At 38.5% G+C, this 23,035-nt stretch overlaps 1 protein-coding gene across 5 annotated transcripts in view; it reads left to right on the forward strand.

Annotated features, from left to right (window-relative positions):
- The window catches only part of SUGCT (succinyl-CoA:glutarate-CoA transferase), a 754,504-nt gene that overhangs the window by 565,301 nt on the left and 166,168 nt on the right, over positions 1–23,035 (forward strand). Inside the window, exon 13 of one of the 5 annotated variants that reach the window (XM_021935208.2) lies at positions 6,129–10,976. The exons of the other annotated variants lie outside the window; for them this stretch is intronic. Within the exon in view, the coding sequence (XP_021790900.2) occupies positions 6,129–6,143 (15 nt within the window). The 3' untranslated portion in view covers positions 6,144–10,976. Of the gene's footprint in view, positions 1–6,128; positions 10,977–23,035 lie in introns of those variants that run through there. 5 annotated transcript variants of the gene reach the window in all.

The raw sequence follows: 23,035 nt of genomic DNA on the forward strand, positions 1-23,035 counted from the left end.
TTTCAAGTGGAGATATACTTGAAGACAACATAGGAAAGATGTCATGTCTCCAAGTTGATATATAAGTTTCGTGGAATTCCTATAAAAATCCAAGCAAAACATAAACAAGCTTATTCTAAATTTTTTATTTAGAGGCAAAGGATCTAGTCTAGCTTAAACAATTTTGAAAATGAAGATTAGGAAAGTAAGAATTAGTCTACTTGGTTTCAAGACTTATTTTATAGCTACAGTAAACAAGATGGTGTACAGAGAACAGATAGACACGTGGATCAGTGAACAGAAGAGAGAACCCAGAAATAGATCCCCACAAATATACCCAATTGATTTTTGACAAAGGTGCAAAAGCAATTCAGTAGGGAGAGAGAGCCTTTTTAACAAATGATGTTGGAGAAACTGGACATCCATTGGCAATACAAAACACAAAACAAAAAACCTAACCTAAGTTTCACATCTTATACAAAAATTTACTCAAAATGCATCACATATTTTAAGGAGAAATATCTTTAGGATCTGGGTTAGGCAGAGAGATCTTAGAGCTGACATCAGAACACCGTCCATAAAAGGAAAAAATGGTGAATTGAATTTCATCAAAATTAAGAGCTTTCCTCTGTGAGATACTTTATTAAGAGATGAAAAGACAAATTACAGAATGTAATAAGAAGAAACAAACTATTGATACGTGCAGTGACTTGTATGGATCACCAGGGAATCATGCCCAGAGATAAAGACAATCCCAGTAAGTTACATATGGTAAGATTCCTTTTATATGTACATTCTTGAAATAACAAAATTATAGAAATGGAAACTAGATGAGTGGTTGCTAGGATTTAAGGAGAAGGTGGGGCCAGAAAGGAAGTGGATGTGGGTGTCAAAGGGCAACGTAAAGGATCCCTGTGGTTATGAGACTGTGGTGATGGAATATATCTTTACTCTATCAATGTCAACATCCTCACTGTGAGATTGAACAATAGTTTTCCAAGATGTTACTGTTGAAGGAAACTGTGTAAAGGTTATGTGGGAGCTCTGTATTATTTCTTACAACTGCGTATGAATCTATAATCATCTCAAAATAAAAATTTCAATAATATTAATTTCATGTAGGTGTAGTTTACATACAATAAAATGTCTCCTTTCTGTGTGTACAATTTGATAAGTTTTGATAAATGTATAAATGATAAATGTGGTGGATGTGGTGGTGTATATCCACCACCACAATCCCCCAAACAGGCTCCCTCATATCCTTTTGTAGGTGATCTTCCCCCATCCCAGACCTTGGCAACCTGTAATATGCCACTATAAATTAGTTTGTGTTTTCCAGAATTTCAGTATTTACTTTTAAACCACAATATTTAGATCTCTATCAATATCAGTAACATTTTCTTCAATAAATTGTAACTAGTTTTGTTCCATTTGTCTTTGTTTCTTATTTGGAAAATTCTATTTTGTTTAGATTAAAACTTGGAATCTCCATCCTCCACGTCTGTTACCTTCTTTCTCATGTTGTTTTCATTTCTTTGTTTCTTTCTTCCATGTATCAGGAGAACATCTCGTCTTTGCCCCTTAATCACTGATTTGATTTTCTGTAGAGTGATGTGTCTGTTACTTTCACCAACATGGATTCTAATGCTGCTCTGTGCTGAGTATTTCTTATAAACCACCTGTGGGCTCTGCTCCTCTCTTTGCTGCTCTGACTCTAACTTCCCATGGCCTTTCATCATTTAGTTTCTTCTTCTGTGGATGCTATTTCATCTCTTTGCCAAAACTCCCTCTGAACCACTGAGTCACTTCCTCTATTTAAATCTTGCCTTAAAGCCTTCTTTTCCTTTTTTATTTATTTATGAATGAAACTCTCTGTGAGGAGTTTTGTGGTTCTATTTAAGGGAGCTATGTAAAGCTGAAGAGTATTATATAACCATCCATAAAATGTCTCTGACTGAAGTACAACATACAAATGGAGGCTGTACAATTCATAAACTTCTTTTATAGTCACCTATCACTTAATAAATATGAGGGGACTAACTGCATTACATTTTTTTCATGAACAAAAACCAATCTTTGAAACAAAATTGCCTATGCTTTGGAGCCGATTCTATCTTTCATGGTCTAAAATTCATGCATTGTGACATTATACTGTTGGAGATAATAATTCTTCCCTCAATTATACAAAGGGTTTTGCCACTTTAAAAGATATTCCAGATATCTAGAAACCTTTTCTACGACCCAAACTCTTCCTGTCAAAGCCATTTAAAACAATAACAAAGAGCCACTACAACAATAACAACAATGAAAACTAGCCACAGATTTTACACTTTTAAATGTTCTATTAAAATGAGGGTTGATCCGATTAAAGATTAAGCATATTATGAAAGAAAAAAAATGTAAAAGGCTTCAACTAGGAGACCATTCTTTGTTTTTTTGAAAGAACAGGTTTGTTATTGTTAAAGTACCAAATACTATTTCTTCCTGGAAAGAATAAATTTTATAAAAGGAGTGGCTACATAAAATGGAGACTTTTACTATAGGATATATAGTCTGTGGAAAGTTTCATTACCTTGTAGTGCAAACTCCCTGTTGCAGTTTATTTCCAAATCTGATGCTTCACTTCAGAGAAATAGAGCTGGTTAGTGCCACTTATGGTGGAAGAATAAGTTCTTTAAGGATGGGCAGGGATTTCAATTCAAAATGGCATCATATTCACATTTTATGAAATGTCCTTCCCTGGCTCTCTACTGAAATACTAATGAAGACATTTAAAAAGGCAGAACAGTTACAAAAACCAAAGACAGTTGTGAACCGTTTGACAGCTACAGAGGAATTCTCACCAACCATAGCAGGAAAGAACCTGGGTGGGGACCAAAAATTGTGGCCCCAGCATGCATGCCTCCACTTCCAAAGAATAGCCTCATCCAAGAAAAATAAAACAGTAAAATAAATAAAAATAAATTGGGAAATGTATAAAAATGGCTCTAGTTAACAAAAAGAAATGAAGAAATCCAGACAGACTGGTTTTGTTGTTGTTGTTGTTGTTGTTGTTTTAGGGGAAAGGTTGATATAGAAATAGTTTTCTGTTGAAGTACATAGCAATATTAGAATGTATATCAAAAATGATAGTAAAGAACTATAGAAAATCAAGTCAGTGATTTAGGAGACAAAGATGAGAAGTTCTGCTGTCCATAAAGCAGAAGGGGGAGGTGGGTGCTGTATATTAGGAAAGTAGTTTTTGATTGAACCTAGTGTACTTAGAAGGTGGAGTAAGGTCATAAGAATATAAATTAGAGTATGACTCTAGAGTTGAAAAGAGAATCTCTCCTCCTGTTAGATAATTATTGTAATATTATGTATGTATTTCTAAAATCTTTTTTTTTTTTGAGACGGAGTTTCACTCTGCTGCCCGGAGTGGAGTGTTGTGGTGTGATCCTGGCTCACTGCAACCTCTGCCTCTTGGGTTCAAGCAATTCTTCTGCCTCAGCTCCCCGAGTAGCTGGGATTACAGGCACGTGCCACCATGCCCAGCTTATTTTTGTATTTTTAGTGGAGACGGGGTTTCCGTGTTGGCCAATCTGGTCTCAAACTCCTGACCTCAGGTGATCTGCCCACCTCGGCCTCCCGAAGTGCAGGGGTTACAGGCGTGAGCCACCGCACCTGGCCAATTTCTCAAATCTTCTAATGTGTAATCACATACATATAAAATATACATTGCCTATATGCATATATATTTGTATGTGTAGAAAATGTGGTGTGTTTTAGAAGGAGAATGAGTAGTTAACTGTGCAAGTTTAGTTATGCTAGGCTCAGAGAGAGAAAAAGGCACAACAGTGAGGCCTGGATTAATAGAAGCACACGGTGCTAAAAGAAACATCTAGTGAGGCCACTTAACCTACAGTTGGGGGTCAGAAGTGATGTCTAAGATGAAGGAGGTATGGGAGTTGGGCAAAAAGAGTCAGGGAAATTGCTCCATGCAGAGGCGCTTTCGGCTACAGACGCCTGGAACTGGAAAAGTATAAGGGAACTGGGAGACATCCAATATGGATCAAACACAGAATAAGCAGTAAGAGTTCGGAGACAGAGGTGTCAGAATGGAGAGGACTGCTGGGAGATGAGGCTGGAAAGCAAGGAAGGGGTAAGTGACACAATTCAGAAGTGTCCTGTCAAGGAGTTTTGACCTAATTCTTTGAACAACGGTGGAGAAATATGAACAAGTATAGACAAGAAAGATGTCTGTGGCTGCAGTCAGATTGGAGAGGACTCAGGGAGACCAGTGAGGTGGCTGAGGCTAGTCACATCTGGAAAGCCGACAAAAGCGAGTAATATCAAATATATAATTAACAGTAGCTGGTAATTGATTTAGATTTGGATGGGGTTGGGGAGATGTGGGAGCCGGAAACAGGAGGCATTGAGACATAATGATATGAGCAAAAGCTCTGAACTCAACAATGCCGGGCTTACTTTGTAAGCATCATCAGTCTTCTCATCTGGCAAAGGGACTGATAAAAAAAACTTACTTCATGGAGTTATTGTTAAATATAGATAAAATAGCATATAGAGTATGCTTAGAAACAGTATAGAATTGAAATATGGCTACTATTACTTTTCTAACAATTATTACTTCATCATCAGGGCAACAAGTGAAATATGTTTTATGAGATCTTGTGTCTAGATCTTTTGCCAATGTAGATTTTCAATTCATGGGCTAAATAGGAGAAGTATATACCAGATCCTGCGTAATGCTTACTTGGGTGTTACTCATCAAAGCAGAGAAACACCAAGGAGAAAAATCCCTTGTGGTTTTTTTGTGTGTGTGTGTGATGGAGCCTCACTCTGTGCCCCGGGCTGGAGTGCAGTGGCTCAATCTTGGCTCACTGCAACCTTTACCTCCCAGGTTCAAGCGATTCTTCTGCCTCAGCCTCCTGAGTAACTGGGATTACAGCGTGCACTACCATGCCGGGCTAATTTTTGTATTTTTAGTAGAGATGCAGTTTCACCATGTTGGCCAGACTGGTCTCGAACTCCTGACCTCAGGGGATCCTCCCACCTCAGCCTCCCAAAGTGCTGGGGTTTCAGGCATCAGCCATCATGCCCAGCTTATTCCCTTGTGTTTTGAAGTTGCCTATTTTGTTTCTTCACACAAAAATTGTTACAAAAACCAAACATACAAACCCAAAGCTTTCAGAATGACTACGTGTGTGTGTGTGTGTGTGTGTGTGTGTGTGTGTGTATGTGGTGTATAAAGGGTCATACTCTTTAACATGCCATGCTGTGAAGTGCTCACAGAAGTCATTCACCTCCCATGTGAGTTTTCCAAATGTTCCAAAATGTATGATGTATGTATGGAAAAATAAGCTTGCCCAACCAGTGTTTTTACATTTACCTCTAACGCTACAGCTTTTATCATTGTGCAGCCTACATGCAACAGGCAACAGTTACAACAAATGTGTCACCACTGCATAGTAAAGGTGATCCTGTTTCCAAACAGAAAGGGTTGGAACCTAACAGCCAGATGTCCTATCTCTTTCATTCGGCCAACTCTGCATTTGAGGACCTGTTCTCTAAAGCACCCCTTCTTGGTTCAAAAAAGGAGGAGTTCTGTCAGCCGCAAGTGATAGAATACTTAGCTAATAGTGGTATAAAAACAGGGTTTATTTTAATCACTCACCAAGGTGGTAGGAAGTTGCCAACATTAATTTACTTACCCAACAGTGTTATAAGGGACCTGAGCTGTGTACTTGTTTTACTCCACAATCCTCTGCTGTCAGCTTTTTACCCTTATGCATGTTACATCCCTGCTATAAGATAGCTACGTCAGCCCCAGACATCATGTGCGTAGCAGAAACTGGGAGGAAGGTGCTGTGTGATGAACTCTCCTTCTACCTGCTCCTTTTATAAGACAGCTTCTTCAGTCAACTCCTGTTTATGTCTTATTGGTCAGAACGAGTTCCATGCCCACTTCTGGCTACAAGGGAGGCTAATAAGAACGTTCATATCTTGCTTTTAAAAAATCTCCATAGCAGGAGTCAGTCAAAAGAGAATAGGGTTGGAAATCATGTTGGGTTAGTAGCTGTATCTGTTGCTACATAATATACCCCCAAATGTAGTGGCTTTAACCAAAATAAGTGTTTCTTATTTTTCAGTTACCGTGGGTCTGAAATTCAGAAGCAATCTTGGTTGATCTTGACTGTCACATGTTGGCCTGGGCTGCACTCATCTGAAGGTTTGACTGGGGTTGCAGGTGCTGCTTCCAAAGTGGCCCACTGACATGGCTGGCCAGCTCGACCTGGCTATTAGTGGTCAGCTTCAGTTTCTCCCCAGTAAACCTCTCCACAGGGCACAGTCTTTGGCTTCCTCCAGAGCAAATGATTCACGATATCAAAGCAGAAGCTGCAATACCTTTTATGACCTGTTCTCAGAGGTCAGACATCCTTACTTCTGCAGTATTTGATTGAACACAGAGGTCATCCCTGTTCAGTATGGGGGATACCAAACAAAGGCGTGGCTAGTAGGAAGCAAGGATCATTGGTTGCCATCGTGGAGACTGGCTACCATAGCAGCAAAATCTAAGGTGCTGCCCCTATTTTATCTCTTCTCTCACTCGGCATTGGTTTTTTGCACTCATAGTAACATTTTTACAGCTTTTCATGCTTCCTGTCCATAAGCGGCAATGAGTGAATATGTGATGAAGGAAAAAGAGACTTGATCTAAAACTATTTCTAGTTGTCAAAAAACAATTTCCCATACTTCCCTATTTCACCAGAAGAATCCCTCTGAACTACCAGCCACCAAAAGAAAGAAAACAGTACACAATGGGGTGTGAATGGCAATTCCTACTTTCCCTTCCTGGGCAAATTTGCTGGAACCAAAAAAATAAAAAAGAAAAAAAAGCCCGACATCACTGAGTGATTTTTAACAAAATTCCACTATAATAACATCGAGTGAATGGTGTGAATTGTTTTTCCAGTAGTGAACTGTTCATATAGTATATTTAGATGAGACATAAGGACAAGGAACTGTAACATTTTGAATACAGTTTTGTGCTTTAGGGCAGATATTTTTTCCTACATGAAGAAAACATAGGTAATTCGATTCAGTGAATCTCACAATGTAACCAATTTGGTTTGTTTGTCCTGGGTTTTTAGAACAGTCCTTTCACTACTATTGCAAAGTGTTATTAAAAGCAAACAACAAATAAATAAATAAATAAATAGAAAACGTAACCACTTCAGCTCATAATTTTGAAGTTCCTTCTGGTTGACTTTGGTAGCCACCTAGATAGTGATGACCAAAAATTATTCAAATCAGAGACTAGACATAAGAGGACTTCGGAGAGCCCAGGCCACCCTTCTAAAGGGTTCAGGCCATTGGGCTTCCCATATTCTTATGCTTCATTCTCATTTATGTGAAGGTATAAACGTCTCTGTAGTAGGTCTACCCAGTTCATATATCTTGACATTACATTCACTGAGAAAGGAGCATTTCTAATATCCATTATGCTAAAGAACAAAGCCCCTGGTGTTTATCAATCTTGAAGATAGTTGAAACCTATCTTGTGAAAACTGTATCTGGCGTTCGCCTTTTGTTTAAGATTTTTTCCATGCTAGCCCACCATTCCTGGAGTGTGTATGCCTGATAAGAACAGATGACCAGCTCAAAGGTGTACCTTAAAATGAACACTTGCAGATACATTACTGATCTATGCTAGAGTATGTTAAAGAAGGCTAACAGCTTCTCTCTGACTAGACAAGCTTGCATTCTACCACAAACAACTGCCCTCATTTATGCTAGTCTCTTGAATGAAGTCAAGAGCCTCTATTTACAATGAATAGTACTCTAGACAACCTTTCCCAGTTTGCTGCTGTTCTGCTGGCTGGATGCAGAGAACACCTTTTCTGGCATGGACAATAGAAGAGAGCTAGTTGACAAAATAGTGATAATCCATTAACTTTGGAAAATTTATGATTAAAAAAGCCCACATGTAGAAGGCATAATCCTGAGTCCAAGGCCAAATCGCTCAGGAACTAAAATTTAGTTTGTCTTCGTTAAAATCCTCCTCCCTTTTCCCAATCTCATTTGTTGTCCTGTGATTGAGCCTCTTATTCACATCAGTATTCTGTCATGATGAGAATTTCACATCCAGTCTACACAATACTTAACTGAAAGCTACTTACCATACTGCAGCATTTTGTGTTATGATATAGAAAGATATGCTATTTGATTTTTTTAAGGCATTGTTGCTAATGCATGGCCCTCCATCCTAAATTAAATGGTTAGATGAAAGAAAATGTAATGTCATATTTTGGACCCTTCAGCTTTTTAAGGAACAAGTCCACATTAGGTCATATCTTAATCTTCACAGAAAGTTTATTTTGCAGAGAAATGCAATCCTCTTTCTCAGGCAGAATAGAGAGGAAGGATTTACTATCAGAATCACCTAAATAAATAGAGCTTGTTTTTAAGTTTTTGGTTTGGTAATAGATGGATTTGTTTCTTTTAAAAAATCAAAGTCAATTGTTTAACATCTGCAAAGGATTCAGGATATATTATGTTCAATAAGTGTTAACTTTTTAAAAGGGGCAAAAATTCAGCAAATAGAAACAAAAAAAAATCTCAATACAATAAATGTTATCATCTGAGAATCTCTCTTTGACTTATTCATGAGTGTTACTTAGAAGTCTGTCTGAGGCTCATTAGGCCATTTAAAATCACAGGTCTATCCATATGTAGACCAAATGTTTAAGAAAGGATTACACACCCACAAAATAAGTGAAAGAAAAATAAAAGGCCTGAAGACTGTGCCTTGAAAGTCCCAGGGTGTGTTCTCTTCTCAAGAGGTAATTATACTCTACTCCCCTCCCCACCCAAGGATGTAACTACTTGTTCCATTAAGTTTTACAGGAGGAAAAAAATCTCATTTTACATTGGTACAATCCCAGTCTGGAGGGAATTTTGAAATTTCTAACTTGGAATCACATATCCCCTATTCTGCATTTTCTGTGCTCCCTTCGATTTTGGTGACCATCGTTACCATATACAAATCAGGCATGTGTGGCCAGTGTAGTCATGATCATTCTACGTGGGGTTGGCAATCTTCTAAAGTAGTAGTACAGTAGGTGAGGCGCTAGGGGCAGTCATAAGTAATGAGATGAAGCACCATGTCCACGTTTAAAATTAGTAAAATTCATGCACTTTGAACTTGAGCAAAATTGTAAGTGCGAGCATGTTTTCACTAGCAATGGACAACTGAAGACTTGCTCTGGGATATTAACTTCAAAACATCCGGATCCTCATTTATAATACACATCAGATACTGGGAACCATGGGGTTTGTGATATCGTGAAATATATAGGACATTTAGTCTTTCTCTAAAGAAAGCACCTAAAAGCCTTGGAATCTCCAGAGTGATTAGTGTGTCTTTTGTATGCTAATGAGACAGCGTGACTCATTAGATAGTAGTGATTGGCAGCCCCTATACAATTTAGAATGAGTTTGGTTACCAGAAAAACCAAAGCCTAATTAGAGGGTTGGAATTTTCAGCCCCACCTCCCCAAGCTCTAGGGAGGGTAGAGGCGCTGCAGGTCGAGCTAATCACCAGTGCCCAATGATTTAATCAATTATGTTCACGTAATGAAGCCTCCATAAAAACCCAAAACAAGGTTCAGATGAGTTTTCAGATAGCTTAATGGGTAGAGGTTCCAGGAGAGTGGCACACTTTGTAATAGAACCCAACTGGGGCTCACTTTCTCAGTAGAGTAAGACCAGATAACACACCGAGGTTTTGCAGGAGTAGAAAGGAAGGCATTTATTGGCAGAGTGCTAAGCAAGGCAAATCAGGCAGCCGATGCTTCTTTCTCACTTGAACTCCTCAATGGCTTGCAGGTAAGGGTTTTTTAAGGCACGCATAAATTTCAGGAAAGCAGAAGTTACCGGCAAAGTCATAAATCAAAACATGGACCATACACATTGGTTTGACCTCAAAAGGCAGGACCTCTTGAAGTAGGGGACCCACAGGTCAGAGGTGGATTCAAAGCTTTTCTCATTTGTGGCTGGTTCAGGACATGAAGCTTTGTTTAAAATTAGGGATCAGCAAAAAAGAGTATTAGCTCTAGCTCACGGACATGACTTCCTCCAGGCCCTCAGGAAGAAATTTGGAATAGAGAACAGTGGTCAGAGTTCAGCCCTCAGTTTTTCGTGCAGGCAGATCTGTTTGGTGGGGGTCTGGGTTTCTGAAAAACAAGTCAGGGGTGCATGTGAAGATATCTTGAGTTTCTATAGAGAACCAAACATTCTTGTGACTAACTTCCTTAGCAATTGTTTTAGGCTACTATTACCTTGTTGCTTATCAAATTGCTTATTTACTTCTCAAGGTTAGCTAGGTGCCTGGAATTTCCCTTGAAGGAACTCAGGATTTTCCTTTATTTCCATGCTTCAGGGTCCCCCGCAGGCCCCTAAAAGAGGGATCCCTGCTCCATCTCAGCCTGGAAAGGGCATGGAAGCTCTGTGTCCCTTCTCCCATTCCCCACCCTGTGCATCTCTTTCATCTGGCTGCTCATTTGTATCCTTTGTAGCATCCTTTGTAATAAAAAGTAAATGCAAGCAGCATTTACCAGACTTCTCTGAGCTGCTCAAGCAAATTAATCAAACCCAAGAAGGGGGACCAGAAACCTTTTATAGCCCGTCAGTTAGAAGCACAGGTCATAACCTAGGGCTTGTGACTGGCATCTGAAGTGGGAGGCAGTTTTGTGGGACTGAGCTTTAATCTGTGTGATCTCTTGTTGTCTCCAGGTAGATAATATCAGCACTGAGTAGAATTACAGAGCACTCAGTTGATGTCCACTGGAGAACTCATTGCTTGGTGTATGGGAAGAAATCCCCACACATCTGGAGTCAGAAGTATTGTATTTACTGATGTGTGAGAATAAGAAAAACGCTTTATTTTTTTCTATGTCTATTAAGGTTTCATAGAAAACTGACTCCCTCCCATCCCCTCCCCACTCCCCCCAAAAAATTCACCTACTTTCTGTGGGAAGAAGGAGAAGAGTTAATTTTTTGTTTGATTTACATAGCTTGAACAGAATCATTATTCTTTTTCTGTTTTGTGAATGTGGACCTAAGTTATATTTATCTCATTTCTTCTACATTTTTGGTGTCTCTCAAAGGAAAAGATCTGTTTGAAATGAAAGGTCAGTGTGTATTGTTAAAATGGAAAAGGTTACTTCCATTTTTGTTATTGTTCTTCTTTCAACAGTTTTTGGAACTTGTGCCCTGTCAATAGTGAAATAGGATTCCTTTGCATTTTTTAAATTTGTCAATTTACTTTACTCACTTTATATCAGTAAATTATCCTTTTAAAATTTACTTTAGATGACTTTTCTGCTTAAAAAAAAAAGTAACCCTTGACTTTTTCTGAAAATAGAAATTTTAATAAAGACAATTTCTCAGTCATTCTTTATTAATTCCAAGAGGCTTTTATGTTCTAGTTAAGAAAGTGATCAGGGCGATTTTCCTGATTTGCTGGTTGTCAGGTTGAAGTGAAGGACAACATCTTTTGTTAAAGCCTATATAGCCCTGAAACTTCTACAAATGTCGCTTCTCAGAGGGCTGTGAGAAAAGGTTAGTTTTTCCACCTGTGCTCAAGACCACCCCCATCCTTTCTTCAGGGCAGACTTCTGAAGTCTGAGCTTGTGCTTTTTTTATCTTGGGTGCTTATAAATGTTTAATTTCCATCACAAACACATCCCACTGGCTTGGATGCATTTGAGAAATGGCTCTAGTGGAAGAATGCGGAAGAAATTTGGTTGTTAGAAGTTCCCTTTCCCACTGTGGGAACCTTCAGACATCTTGGCTATGCTAAAAACTACTGATCAGCCTGTGGTGGGGAGATGGATACTCCATTGCTTGACTCTCAGTTGACCCTTGTCAATTATGTTGAGAAGATGAGACAATCTCTGTAGTGAATTTTAAGTTCATGTGTTTATTGAGCATATTAAGTGTCAACATTCACTCTCAGACATTGTCACTTAAGTAGGTAACTGCGTGAAATGGCTTGGGATTTGGCAGTCTGTATTAGTTTTCTGTTATTGCCATCACAAAGTTCCAGAAGTGTCGTGGCTTTAAACAAAACAAATGTATTATCTAACAGTTTTGTAGGTCAGAAGTCTCACATAGGTCTCACCAGGCTAAAATCAAGATGCTGGCAGATGTATTCCTTTCTGGAGGCTTTGGGGGGAAAAAGCCATTTCCTTGATCATGTGTGTTATTGGCAGATTTCAAATCCTTGTGGTTGTATGACCAAGGTCCCTGTTTTCTTTGCTGATTGTCAATAGAAGGTTGTCTCTGGCTTCTAAAGCCTGTTGCATTCCTTGGCTCATGGCCCCTTCCTTCATCTTCAAGGAGCAGCAAGGGTGAGTTGAGCCCTTCTCTTATTGCATCTCACTTCCTGCAGCCAGGAAAGGATAATCCAGGATAATTTCTCCATATCAAGGTTTGAGACCTTAATTACATCCATCCTTGTTCATTTACATCCCAGGTTTCGGGTATTAGGACATAGCATCTTTGGGGAGCCATTATTCTCTCTGCCATAGTCATGTGTTGTTTCATGGACAGAGATGCAAAGAGGCATTCCATTTTACTTAGATTCCATTTCGGAGACTCTACCCCACTCTTTAAAAAGCCTTTCTTGTAATTTTTAAAAACATTTTTATCAAAGTAATTCATACATATGGTTTGAAGAAACAAGTAGTATGGATAGATTTATAATGAAGAACAGCATAACCTTGTGCCACCTCTCCTCTTCAGATTCTTGTCTCTGGAAAACTCTGGAAGTTATTTATTCTGCTAATTATATCTATATTTCTAAATAATAAAATTAATACTATTTCCTAATATTTTTTGAATTTTAGACATTTATTCTGTTCCATGGACAGTGAGGATTTAGCTCTTTTGTTCCATTTTCTACACAACTCACAACCTGCTTCTCTCTCTCCCTTCCCAGTATAATCTTATATCACTATTTTGGTTAAATAAGTAGCTAACTAATATTTACATTACTATGAGTATATAAATGTTTCTCATAGTTGAGACACGTAGTGTTTTATGAGTTTTCATGGTTGTTGTTGTTGTTGAGACAGAATCCTGCTCTGTTGCCCAGGCTGGAGTGTAGTGGTGTGATCTTGGCTCACTGCAACCTCCGCCTCCTGAGTTCAAGCAGTTCTCCCCCCTTAGCCTCCCAAGTAGCTGGGATTACAGGCATGTGCCATTGTGCCTGGCTAATTTGTGTGTGTGTAATTTTTTTTTTTTTTTTTTTTTTAGTAGAGATGGGGTTTTACCATGTTGGCCAGGCTGGTCTCAAACTCCTGACCTTAAGTGGTCCACCTGCCTCTGCCTCCCAAAGTGCTGGGATTACAGGTGTGAGCCAACATACCCAGCCTTTGTGAGTATTTTCCTGAATTTAACAATTTGACTTCATTCATATACTGCTTAATTTTCTGTGTTTGTTCTAGTAATTCAGACCTAAATTCTCTACTAGAGATGTAAAACTGCGTGATACAATTTTTAAAAATCAAGAAATTTACAAATTATAATTTACCTAAAGACATCCCTCTTGAAGCCCTCTATCCTGTCACTCTGATGTGGATTAATTCTCTATAGACATTGCTGTTCGACTGTCTTCCTGAATTGTCCTCTCACCATCAACTTAGGACCATTTTCTAGAACCCTGTTTTCCTACTGGAAAAAGATACATATGATATAATTTTGTAGAGATTTGCATGCATCTTTATCCCATCTTTGATTACCACCTTTGATTGGTAATTGGCCAGATGCCAGTCCTCTTCTACCTTCAGAGTTGCTGTTGCATGCCTCATCCCATTCTAATTCTTCATCTTTTGATAGTGGATTTTTTTCCCTTCTAGAAACTTTAAAAATAATCTTTTAATATCTGGTGACTATTTCTCAGTAATATGTTTTAGTGTAGATCTTTTGTCAAACCTTGTGCTAGTTGGGTATTCTTTGACTCATTTACTCATAAGTTTTAGGCCTCACGCATGGCTCATGCCTGTAATCTCAGCACTTTGTGTGACCAAGGTTGGAGGATCCCTTGAGGTCAGAAGTTTGAGACCAGCCTGGCCAATGTAGCAAGACCTCATCTCTACTGAAAAAAATTCAAGCAATTTGGAAGTTTTCTTATATTAATTATTTGAGAATTTCACACCACAGCTCAATCTGTTGTTACTTTCTAGATAGATCATTCTAGTTTTCTATCTCTTTTAGTTCTGTAATTCTATTTTATAGCTCATCTATCCAATTGTCTGCATTCATACTCTCGTTCTCTGAATGAAAAAGCATCCTGTTTTTTTTTTTTTATGATTATAATGTTTTACCTGAGTAAATGTGGTATAGTTGGTTATACTTTTCTTCTGGTTCTGGTTTCCTGTTCCATTGTTTCCCTTTTTTGCTTCACTTTGTCTCTATTGTCATGTTTGAGGCAGTGAGATGTACAGGTTAGAAGCATGAGCTCTAGATAAAAACTGAAAGACTGTGAAACTAGCCATACTACTTAGTAGCTTGTGACCTTGAGCAAGTTACTTTTATGTACTTTACTTTCCTGACTGAAAAATGAGAATAGTAATGGTACTTACTTCTAAAACTGGTATAAAGTAGTAATTAAGTTTATATGTATATATGAAAAACATTAATATATATACATAAAGAAATTAATTTGCATAAAAATTAAAACGTGCTTAGAATGGTGCTTGATACACAGAAAGACAACATTGACTATTGATATTTCAGAGTGTGGCACTGATAAGCTGACTGGGAGCTTTGTATGTGTGAGCAGGATTTGACGACTAGCAGCTTCTTGAGTGGAAGCAGATAAGATGGAAAGCTGGCTTTTTCATTGAAGGACCCCAAATAAGAGGATCTACACATCCATTCTCTTGGTCTGTTCAGTTCTCTAGTGGGAAATTCTACACATCTCTGCCTGTGGGATTTAAACCTAATTGTCTTTGTTCTAGGAGCCCAGTTGGGGAAGGAGGATAGGGAATGTCATATTTGGCATGTGAATTTTCAGTTAATTGTCTTGGTTTTCTGCATGGAAAATCATTTTTGTTACCAGCTGTGGATGGTGTTACAAAACCTATAGCTTCTATGTTCAAAACCGCTAGAAAGCAGGGGGGAGGGGCAATCACCTATTTACAAACTTTGAGCCAGTGCTCCTGTTTTCAGTGTTACCCTGCACACCCACCTTCCTCAGGTTACTCCGGTCCTAGGATTCACATGTTTGAACTGGCTTCTTTCTCACTGCCCCCACCCCCAACCCACAGTTTCATTTTTTCCCATCTTCTAAGTTGATTACCGCTTATCCACTGCATTTTCAACCTATAAAATGTTGTTACCATCTATCATCATCTGTTATTTCTACTCCTCTTCTCTTTGCCCTTCTAGGTTTGTTCTTCACAAAAAAAATCTCTACTGTCATTTTGGTGGAGAATTATGAGGGAAGAATAATAAACACTGTGTTCAACCTACCACGTCTAATTGTCGCTCTCCAAGCAAGGGCTAGCTCCATTGGCAGAAGGGGACATGGAGAAAGCAGACATTTAAGCAGAAATTCTTGTTTTGAGTTTTGTCTCCTTTTCTCTGACACTGGTGGACTCTCTTGATGTAGTAGTTGTAATTTCTTGAGAAGACTTTCAGTTTTACTCCAGCTCCCTCCCAGGGAGTGGCAGATTAATTATTTTTTAGCTGCATCAATAGTTGATGGTCTAGTCCCTTCTACCTTTTCTGGTGGCTATTTGGTGGCCCCACAGCACCCATATCCCCTGTAACCTCTGTGTTCCTTTATAAGGAGCTGAGGAACCGCTGAGTTCTTTCCACCCTCAAAGTTTCGTAGAGAACTGGAATGGGTATACCCACAATTTTGCTTCCCACAAACACCATACTGTTATAGCCCCTTTGTGTCCTATTGGCATGAGCTGATCCAACAGATCTCAGTTCCTCAGTCATCTCTAGATGAGAAGCAAGCACTAGCCTCTATTTTTAATTTGTGCCACCTACACCCATACATACTTCAGAAGACTTATGGCAAGCTTCTTAGGAACTCCTTCCCCAGGCTTCTCTAAAGGCTTTCAGGTTCTATGAGTGAGCAAGCTTGAAGCAGAGAGGCGGTGGCTATACTTGGAAATGGTGGAGATAATTTATTTTTGTTCATTTCTTTTGTGTGTATTTGGAATTACAGGGCCCCCCAACTTTTTTAGCCACCAGTTTATTTGCCATCAAATTACCAAGCAGTTTGGTAATTTGGAACTATTCATTCTTCTACAGTTTTTATTGAACATTCAAGATGTTAAGACTTAATTTGGATACTCTTATAAAAATCTATAATCTCAATAGTATTCTTAATGCAATGGTCAGTAATTATTAGTCCTTTGATAAGCAAAGACCTTGGGACTCCCGTGGCACAATCAGTCTTGGCCCAACAGGTTCAACTTTCTTCCACGTGTCAACGTTGCAATCGATGCCGTTAGAGACCCAGTCTTTCTCTGTTACACAGATTCCTGGATCAGTAGAGTCAGAAAAGGGTCTCTCTGTTACCAGAGATTTATAGTGATATGTTTCATGATAGGAATTTTGCTTCTGAGTTCACATTTGCCCCAAGAAATTACAATCCAAGTCTTGTACCCAGTCAGTGGAATAGTTGCCCTGGGACTTCCATTTGTCTTGAAATTATATTTGTCCCTAAGATATCATGTAATAGTAAAAATTTAAAAACAATTCCCAAAGCCTCTAAGCAGTTGTATCTGAATTACAGATTGTCATCAGACTGCTAAAAAAATATATATAATATTTAAAAGAAAATAAGTTACAAAATTTCTAGCACATGTTGGTCACTATATTAAAGACAATATGAAAAATAAAAAATTTCAAAGGAAATACACTCAAGTCTTAACACTAATGGTGTTTGGGAATGAGATTGTGATATAAAAGTTAGGGCTAACTTTCCCCTTTTAAAAAACGTATCTCTGCATATTACAAATTTCCTATGTTGAAATTGTATCTTTTTGAGTTAGAAAAAATAATTTATACAAGCACATGATAGAAATTACTAAATTAAATTAAAAGTAGCATATTTGTAGGGAAAATTAGTATTTAAATTCTCTGTTCATATTTTTAAAAAATTTTTGGAGAGAGTAAAGATTCTAAATCTTTACCCCATCACGCTACTGAATTCTGAAAAGAAATGGATTTATGTAAAGGCTAACTTAAAGGACTATGGAGTGTAGCAAATGTGGTAGTTTTTACATAGACTATTGCTGGTTCAGTTTATCAAGGAAGGAAGGAAAGGGAGAGACTTATTTTTCTGAGGCAAAGATCCAACTTAAAGTTTCTTTAAAAACTTCTTGTAGGTTAAGACATGTTCAGAAAGCTGCAAACCAATACGGGTTCCAATTCACATTGCCCTTCATTTTTGCCTGTGTGTTTACTAATTTTTAGCCTGTCAAGTAATAGAAAAGGTAGCCTTGGGTGGAGCAGACATCTCGTTGTTCTAGAGAAGGCTTACGTGTCCAGTGGATAGCAAGCAATGAGCCCCCAAGTTCTGGGGAAAATAAAAATATCACGAAGGCAATCTTTTTTACCTTTTCTATGTCTAAATTTTTTAAGAAAATCATAGATTTCTAAGCAAAGCAGAAAGACCATAGTTTGTTTAGAATGTCACTTTCAGAAGAAAGAGGATTATCATGAGTAATTTTCCAATGACAATATTTAGCAACTTTAATGGAACATAATCCTCTCAGATTTCAGACAGAGGCTTTCTACTCCTGCTGATCTTCCGTAAGGACAAAATTCTTTCCTGACTTCTACTTCCTTCACACTGTATGAAGGGCATCACATAGCCAACGCAGAGAATCTTCTAGTGGAATCCTGGTGCAAATGAGATGAAACCATGGCAAAAGGCCCACTTCTTCTAAACAGACTACATCTGCTCCAACTCATATTCTTGTAGCAGCCAAACTGGCTGGGCAGTTTCACTTAATTGAGTGGGAGGGGTGGGGTGGCTGGATTGAAGGATGGGGGGATTGGGGGGAAGGATACTGAGTGAGTCATAAGGATTAGCTGTGCATATTATTTTACTCAGGGTACTCTCTTCCTTAATTCCTATGACTTACCCCTATGGATTTTCCACATTTAAGCAATAAGTAGCCACTGTAAATTACCACTTAATAGGATCAGTTCCCCATGTCAGAAACCTAAAGTACTTCCACAGAGTGGGAAATGAATATTTGTCTTTTGCTTTCTGAGAATCCGTGCATATGGTCACCATACTACAAAGAATTTCAAATTCATATTTAGATAAATGGATTTGTTCTCTTTGCATTTGTAATAGTAACATAAAGGAGTCTTCATAGTTGAGCCCTTATTGTTGAGTCCAAAAAGGATGCTGAAAACATGTGGAGCTTGGGATATGGGCCAAGATGGTAAACATAATGGTTACAATTTGGTTGTCTGGGACTGTTGCCTTAAAGTTGTTGTATTCACAATATCATTATATGTATGAACAAGAATATTTTTGTGACATGAGTAGACTTCTGCTAAAAAAACAGTTTATAAAACGTTTTAGAACCTTAAGTAGACTTTCTAGCTACCTTTAGATGTACTCTATAAATCGAATATTACCTTTTTTAAGCACTTAACTTCTTCCCCATGCCTAATTATGTTAATTATTGCCCAATACATTAATTATATTAATAGGTATATTATGCTTACTATGTTAATTATTTAAAAACTACTTTCTCGTTATTCTTGGTGTAAGTCATATTAATTGAATAGCAACATATAGAGAGATCAATTCATCCCTATAATTTTTTATTTTGAGACAAGGTGAAACTCTGTTGCTCAGGCTGGAGTGCAGTAGCTTGATCTCAGCGCACTGCAACCTCTGACCTCCTCGGCTCAGGTGATCTTCCCACCTCAGCCTCCCGAGTAGCTGGGACTACAGGCACGTGCCAAGATGCCTAACTGCCTGACTAATTTTGGTATTTTTTTGTAGAAATGGGGTTTCACAGTGTTGTCCAGGCTGATCTTGAATTCCTGGGCTCAAGCAATCCACCCTCCTCGGCCTCCCAAAGTGCTGAGATTATAGGCAGCAGCCAGCACACCTGGCCATCCGTATAAACATTTGAGCTGAAATCTTAGGAAGACCTAAAAATTGTAACTAGAAGTCACTGACAGGCACCCTCAAGGTCTGGTTCTTTTCCAGAGGAAAAGGCAAGAGCCCATCTGGACCAAATATACTTGGGCCTTTTGCACTTGGCTGTCTGATTTTCCTCTGGAATAGAAAAGGAAGACTCAGGAAAAACTGATACTGGGGCTTCCTACTGTTGGAGAACTAAGAATCTCAAAGAATGAAGACGGATTCTATAGAAACAGGAAACAAATGGAGCTACATGAAATCCTGGAATGACCTGGCCCTCTACTTGAAGATGCAAGAATGGTTTTTGGGCTCAAGGTCAATCAATATTTTCTCTTATGAACCTACAGTGTGTATAAGACTGTGGTAGACTCCTGAAAACTACTTGATTAATTTATGTGAGAAACTTTTTTTTTTTTCTTGCCTTTAGTACTGATATAAGACAGAACTTTTTCTCCTCACCACTGGATCACACCCAGAAGCCATGTTTCTTACTGATCACGAGCTATCATAGCCATTGGGGTTTAGAAAGAATTGAAATCAGCATGATCAATAATTCTTCCTAGAAGTCAGACCCAGTTTTCTGGTGAGTGTGGAATCAGATATAAACTTTTGATATATGTTAGATATACACTAGATATATCAAAAGTTTAATGGAGCCCCAAACCGAGACAGCCTACTATATCCACTCAGTGATGGCAGCCAGAAATTATTAAAGTCTTGGCTTAAGAATCCTATCTTTATCTTCATACTAGAACCTTTCTTGACATTAGATTTATAGTATTCAAGTCGAGTGGATAGCTTTCTTTCTTAGAGTCTGTTTGGATGAACTCTCCTAAAATTTGTCATTAGAATTCTCTTTTATCTAAACTTTTAACAACCACCTTCCTCTTTTCTAGGGAGAGGAAATGGCATGGAGTTTGGGGAAGGAGGAATATAAAGAGAAGAAAATGTGGGCAGATTTCAAGAGACACAAAAATTTGTTAAGTGCTCACCATGTAGCAAAAATATTTACAACCCTTTCTCATTGAATTCTTTTAATGAAATGATCTATTTCATAGATAAACAGAGGTTTGTAGAGGTCTTGCCATATGAGGTGATAAAGCCAGAATTTGAACCTAGATGTCTCTAATACCAAATATTAGGCTCTTTCGCTGTATCACCTCTGCCTCACCTATCCTAGTCACTCATTAATAATGTCTCAGTAAACCCTATTCAGTGTCTGTTATGTCTCAAGACTATGCTAGATGCTGAGCAGAGAAAGGGCTTGATACATTGCCTTAAGTGGCATGGTAGTGGTACTTAGAGGGGATCACGAACAACTGAGGGGTGCAGACAAGGTAACAGTTCTGTTTTGCAGGGAACACAGATATTCAGTTCTATGAAAACTACAGTGAAGGTGGGACATTTAAGTCTTCCCCTGAGAGTAAGGGTATGACTTTAAGCATTGGGGGATAGAATAGGGAAATGAAGAAGCTGCTTCAGGTTCAGGAAGTAAGAACAACAGAAGCAACATTTGAAAGCTTGCCAGTCCTGATTTTTTGGACTTCCATGGTACAGCCAGTGAAAATGCAAAGGGTCTCGTACTGTGTATTAAGAGAATGGGAGCCTTTCTGGAGGTGAAACTGGATGAGAAAATTAGAGCTGTAGAATTTAATGATGGAGTAGAATATACTACTGCAGCACACACTTTGGCTAACCCAAGAACAGTTCATAGAGCCTGGCTTCCTGGAACACAGGGATTGTTGTACTGGAGAGAGGATTCCAGAAGCAAAATAGTTACAGAAAGGGCTCAGGCACCAACTCTAAACTTCATTTTAAAACTCAGCAAGAACCTGCTAGGCCTCCTTTCCTTCACCTAGAAGCCAGCTGAAATGGGCTCATGGTCTAATTCTACCAGTGAGACACACAGTTGTGATGAGAGAGACACATTCTTGAGAATTGGTTGAGTAAGGGGAAGAAGAATTGCTTGAGATATTCCTGCTTTGTGCTAAGTGTCAGGAACGTGACCTGTTTAAGAGAAGTTTAGTTTGACTGAGCTAGTAGGGGTCATCTTTGAAATCATATTACTTCATCTCTACTATATGGGCTTTGGAGAGAGGAAAGAAGTTGTGAATGTCTCCTGGAGGGTCATCAGGAGCTACTTCTTAAACGAAGAATGTTCCTTATTTCCGCCCTAGTAGCCATTGTTTCCTGCAGTACAATAGACCAACTCTTCACAGTCATTTCCCCAAATACATTATTTTGTGAGTGATTATGAGCTTGGGCTTTAACTCGTGATAGAAGTTTTTCAAGTACTGGTTCGACCACTTACGAGCTGTGTGAACTTGGACAAGTTAATTGACCTAGCAAAGCCTCCCTTTCCTTATTCATGAGATGAGAATGATGGATGGTACTTAACTCACAGGGCCTTTGTGCAGATGAGATGAGACCTAGAATTGAGAGCACACTTTCAGGCGCTTTTCCAAATGCTTTACATGCATTCATGCATGAAATTCATTCATGCATTGAATTTTTGAAACTGTAACCATATAAGGTAGTGCCATCATTATCCCCACTTAACAGATGAAGAAACTGAGGGCCAGAGAGGTTAAGTAAGTTTCCTAAAGTCACATGACTAGTTTCAGAGCTGAGATTTGAACCCAGGCTTTTGGGCTTCAGAGATAACAGTATTTGGCTACTGTGCTATACTGCCTCTGAAGAAGCATGAATCACCTGGACACATTTGCTATCAGATATAATCATGAAATAAATATCAGCCGGTCAAGAAAGCCTGACTTTTTATTTCAACCTGATGTTCAGTGTATTCCTTAGTATTAGAATTTTGGAAGCTCACCTTTACCTCATTGGTGCATTAGCTGGTATTTATTTCTTCCCTAATCCAGTTACATGAACACCATTAAAATGTTTGCTATTTTCATGACCTGGGAAAGTTCTAAGGAAAGACACTTCTTTCAATCACTAATTTAAAACAGTTTCATTTCAACCTCACAAAACAGTGTCCTGCGCTCACAAAAAAACATTGTCCTGCTGTGTTCTCACCATTCTTTTTGAAAACATTCCCACAGCTCAAACAAATTAAAGATGTCAGGATCCATTGCATAGCCAATGTGTATCTAGATATTTCTTATAGTGCATTTTCACTTAAGTTCATTTCTGGTTTTATCAGCTATTGTCCTTAAAAGGGATCTCCAGATGTTGTAAAACTTGAGATCTTGATTTTGACTGGCTTCTATTTTCATTTTCCATTTTGAAAGTTTCTGTCAAAGGCCTCAAGTGTGAATGAGGAAGATTGCCTTTAGTCCTAAACCTACCAACTTGTTTCCATCCTGCGAAAAGCTGATGTGGAGAAAGTTCAGCAAGGATGTCGGGTCTGCCCTAACATATCTGTGATGGTTTGCAACGCATGTGAGCAGGCTCCTGGCAAAACCCTGAGGAGAGGAACTTCTCCAGCTGTAGCTCTGGGCTGCCATCCCTTTCTTGAACTTGGCACTTAATGAATTGGCCCTTTGCTTGTTTGCATCTCAGAATCAGCTTGGAATAAGCTTCATTCTCAATGTCAGGCTTTTCAATTTTGTCTCTAGTATTTCCTTTGCAGTAGAAATTTTTATTAACTTTCATAAATAACGTTTTCCACATACTGTCATCTATCTCTCTTCCACCTAACTTATCCCAGATTTTCTGGGGATTGTCTGAAAGTGATTCACGTTGTTAGTGAACAATTTCTACATTGTTCTTGCTGGTTGCTAAATAGAGCCTTGCCCTTGGTGAAGTCAATGAGAAAGATACAAATTTGTCCTCTTTCCAACAGTTTGTTTCCTGTTAAGCAAACTGAAGAAGATATAAAACAATTCT

The sequence above is a fragment of the Papio anubis genome, chromosome 4 (genome assembly GCF_008728515.1).
Source record: "Papio anubis isolate 15944 chromosome 4, Panubis1.0, whole genome shotgun sequence".
Lineage (NCBI taxonomy): Eukaryota > Metazoa > Chordata > Mammalia > Primates > Cercopithecidae > Papio > Papio anubis.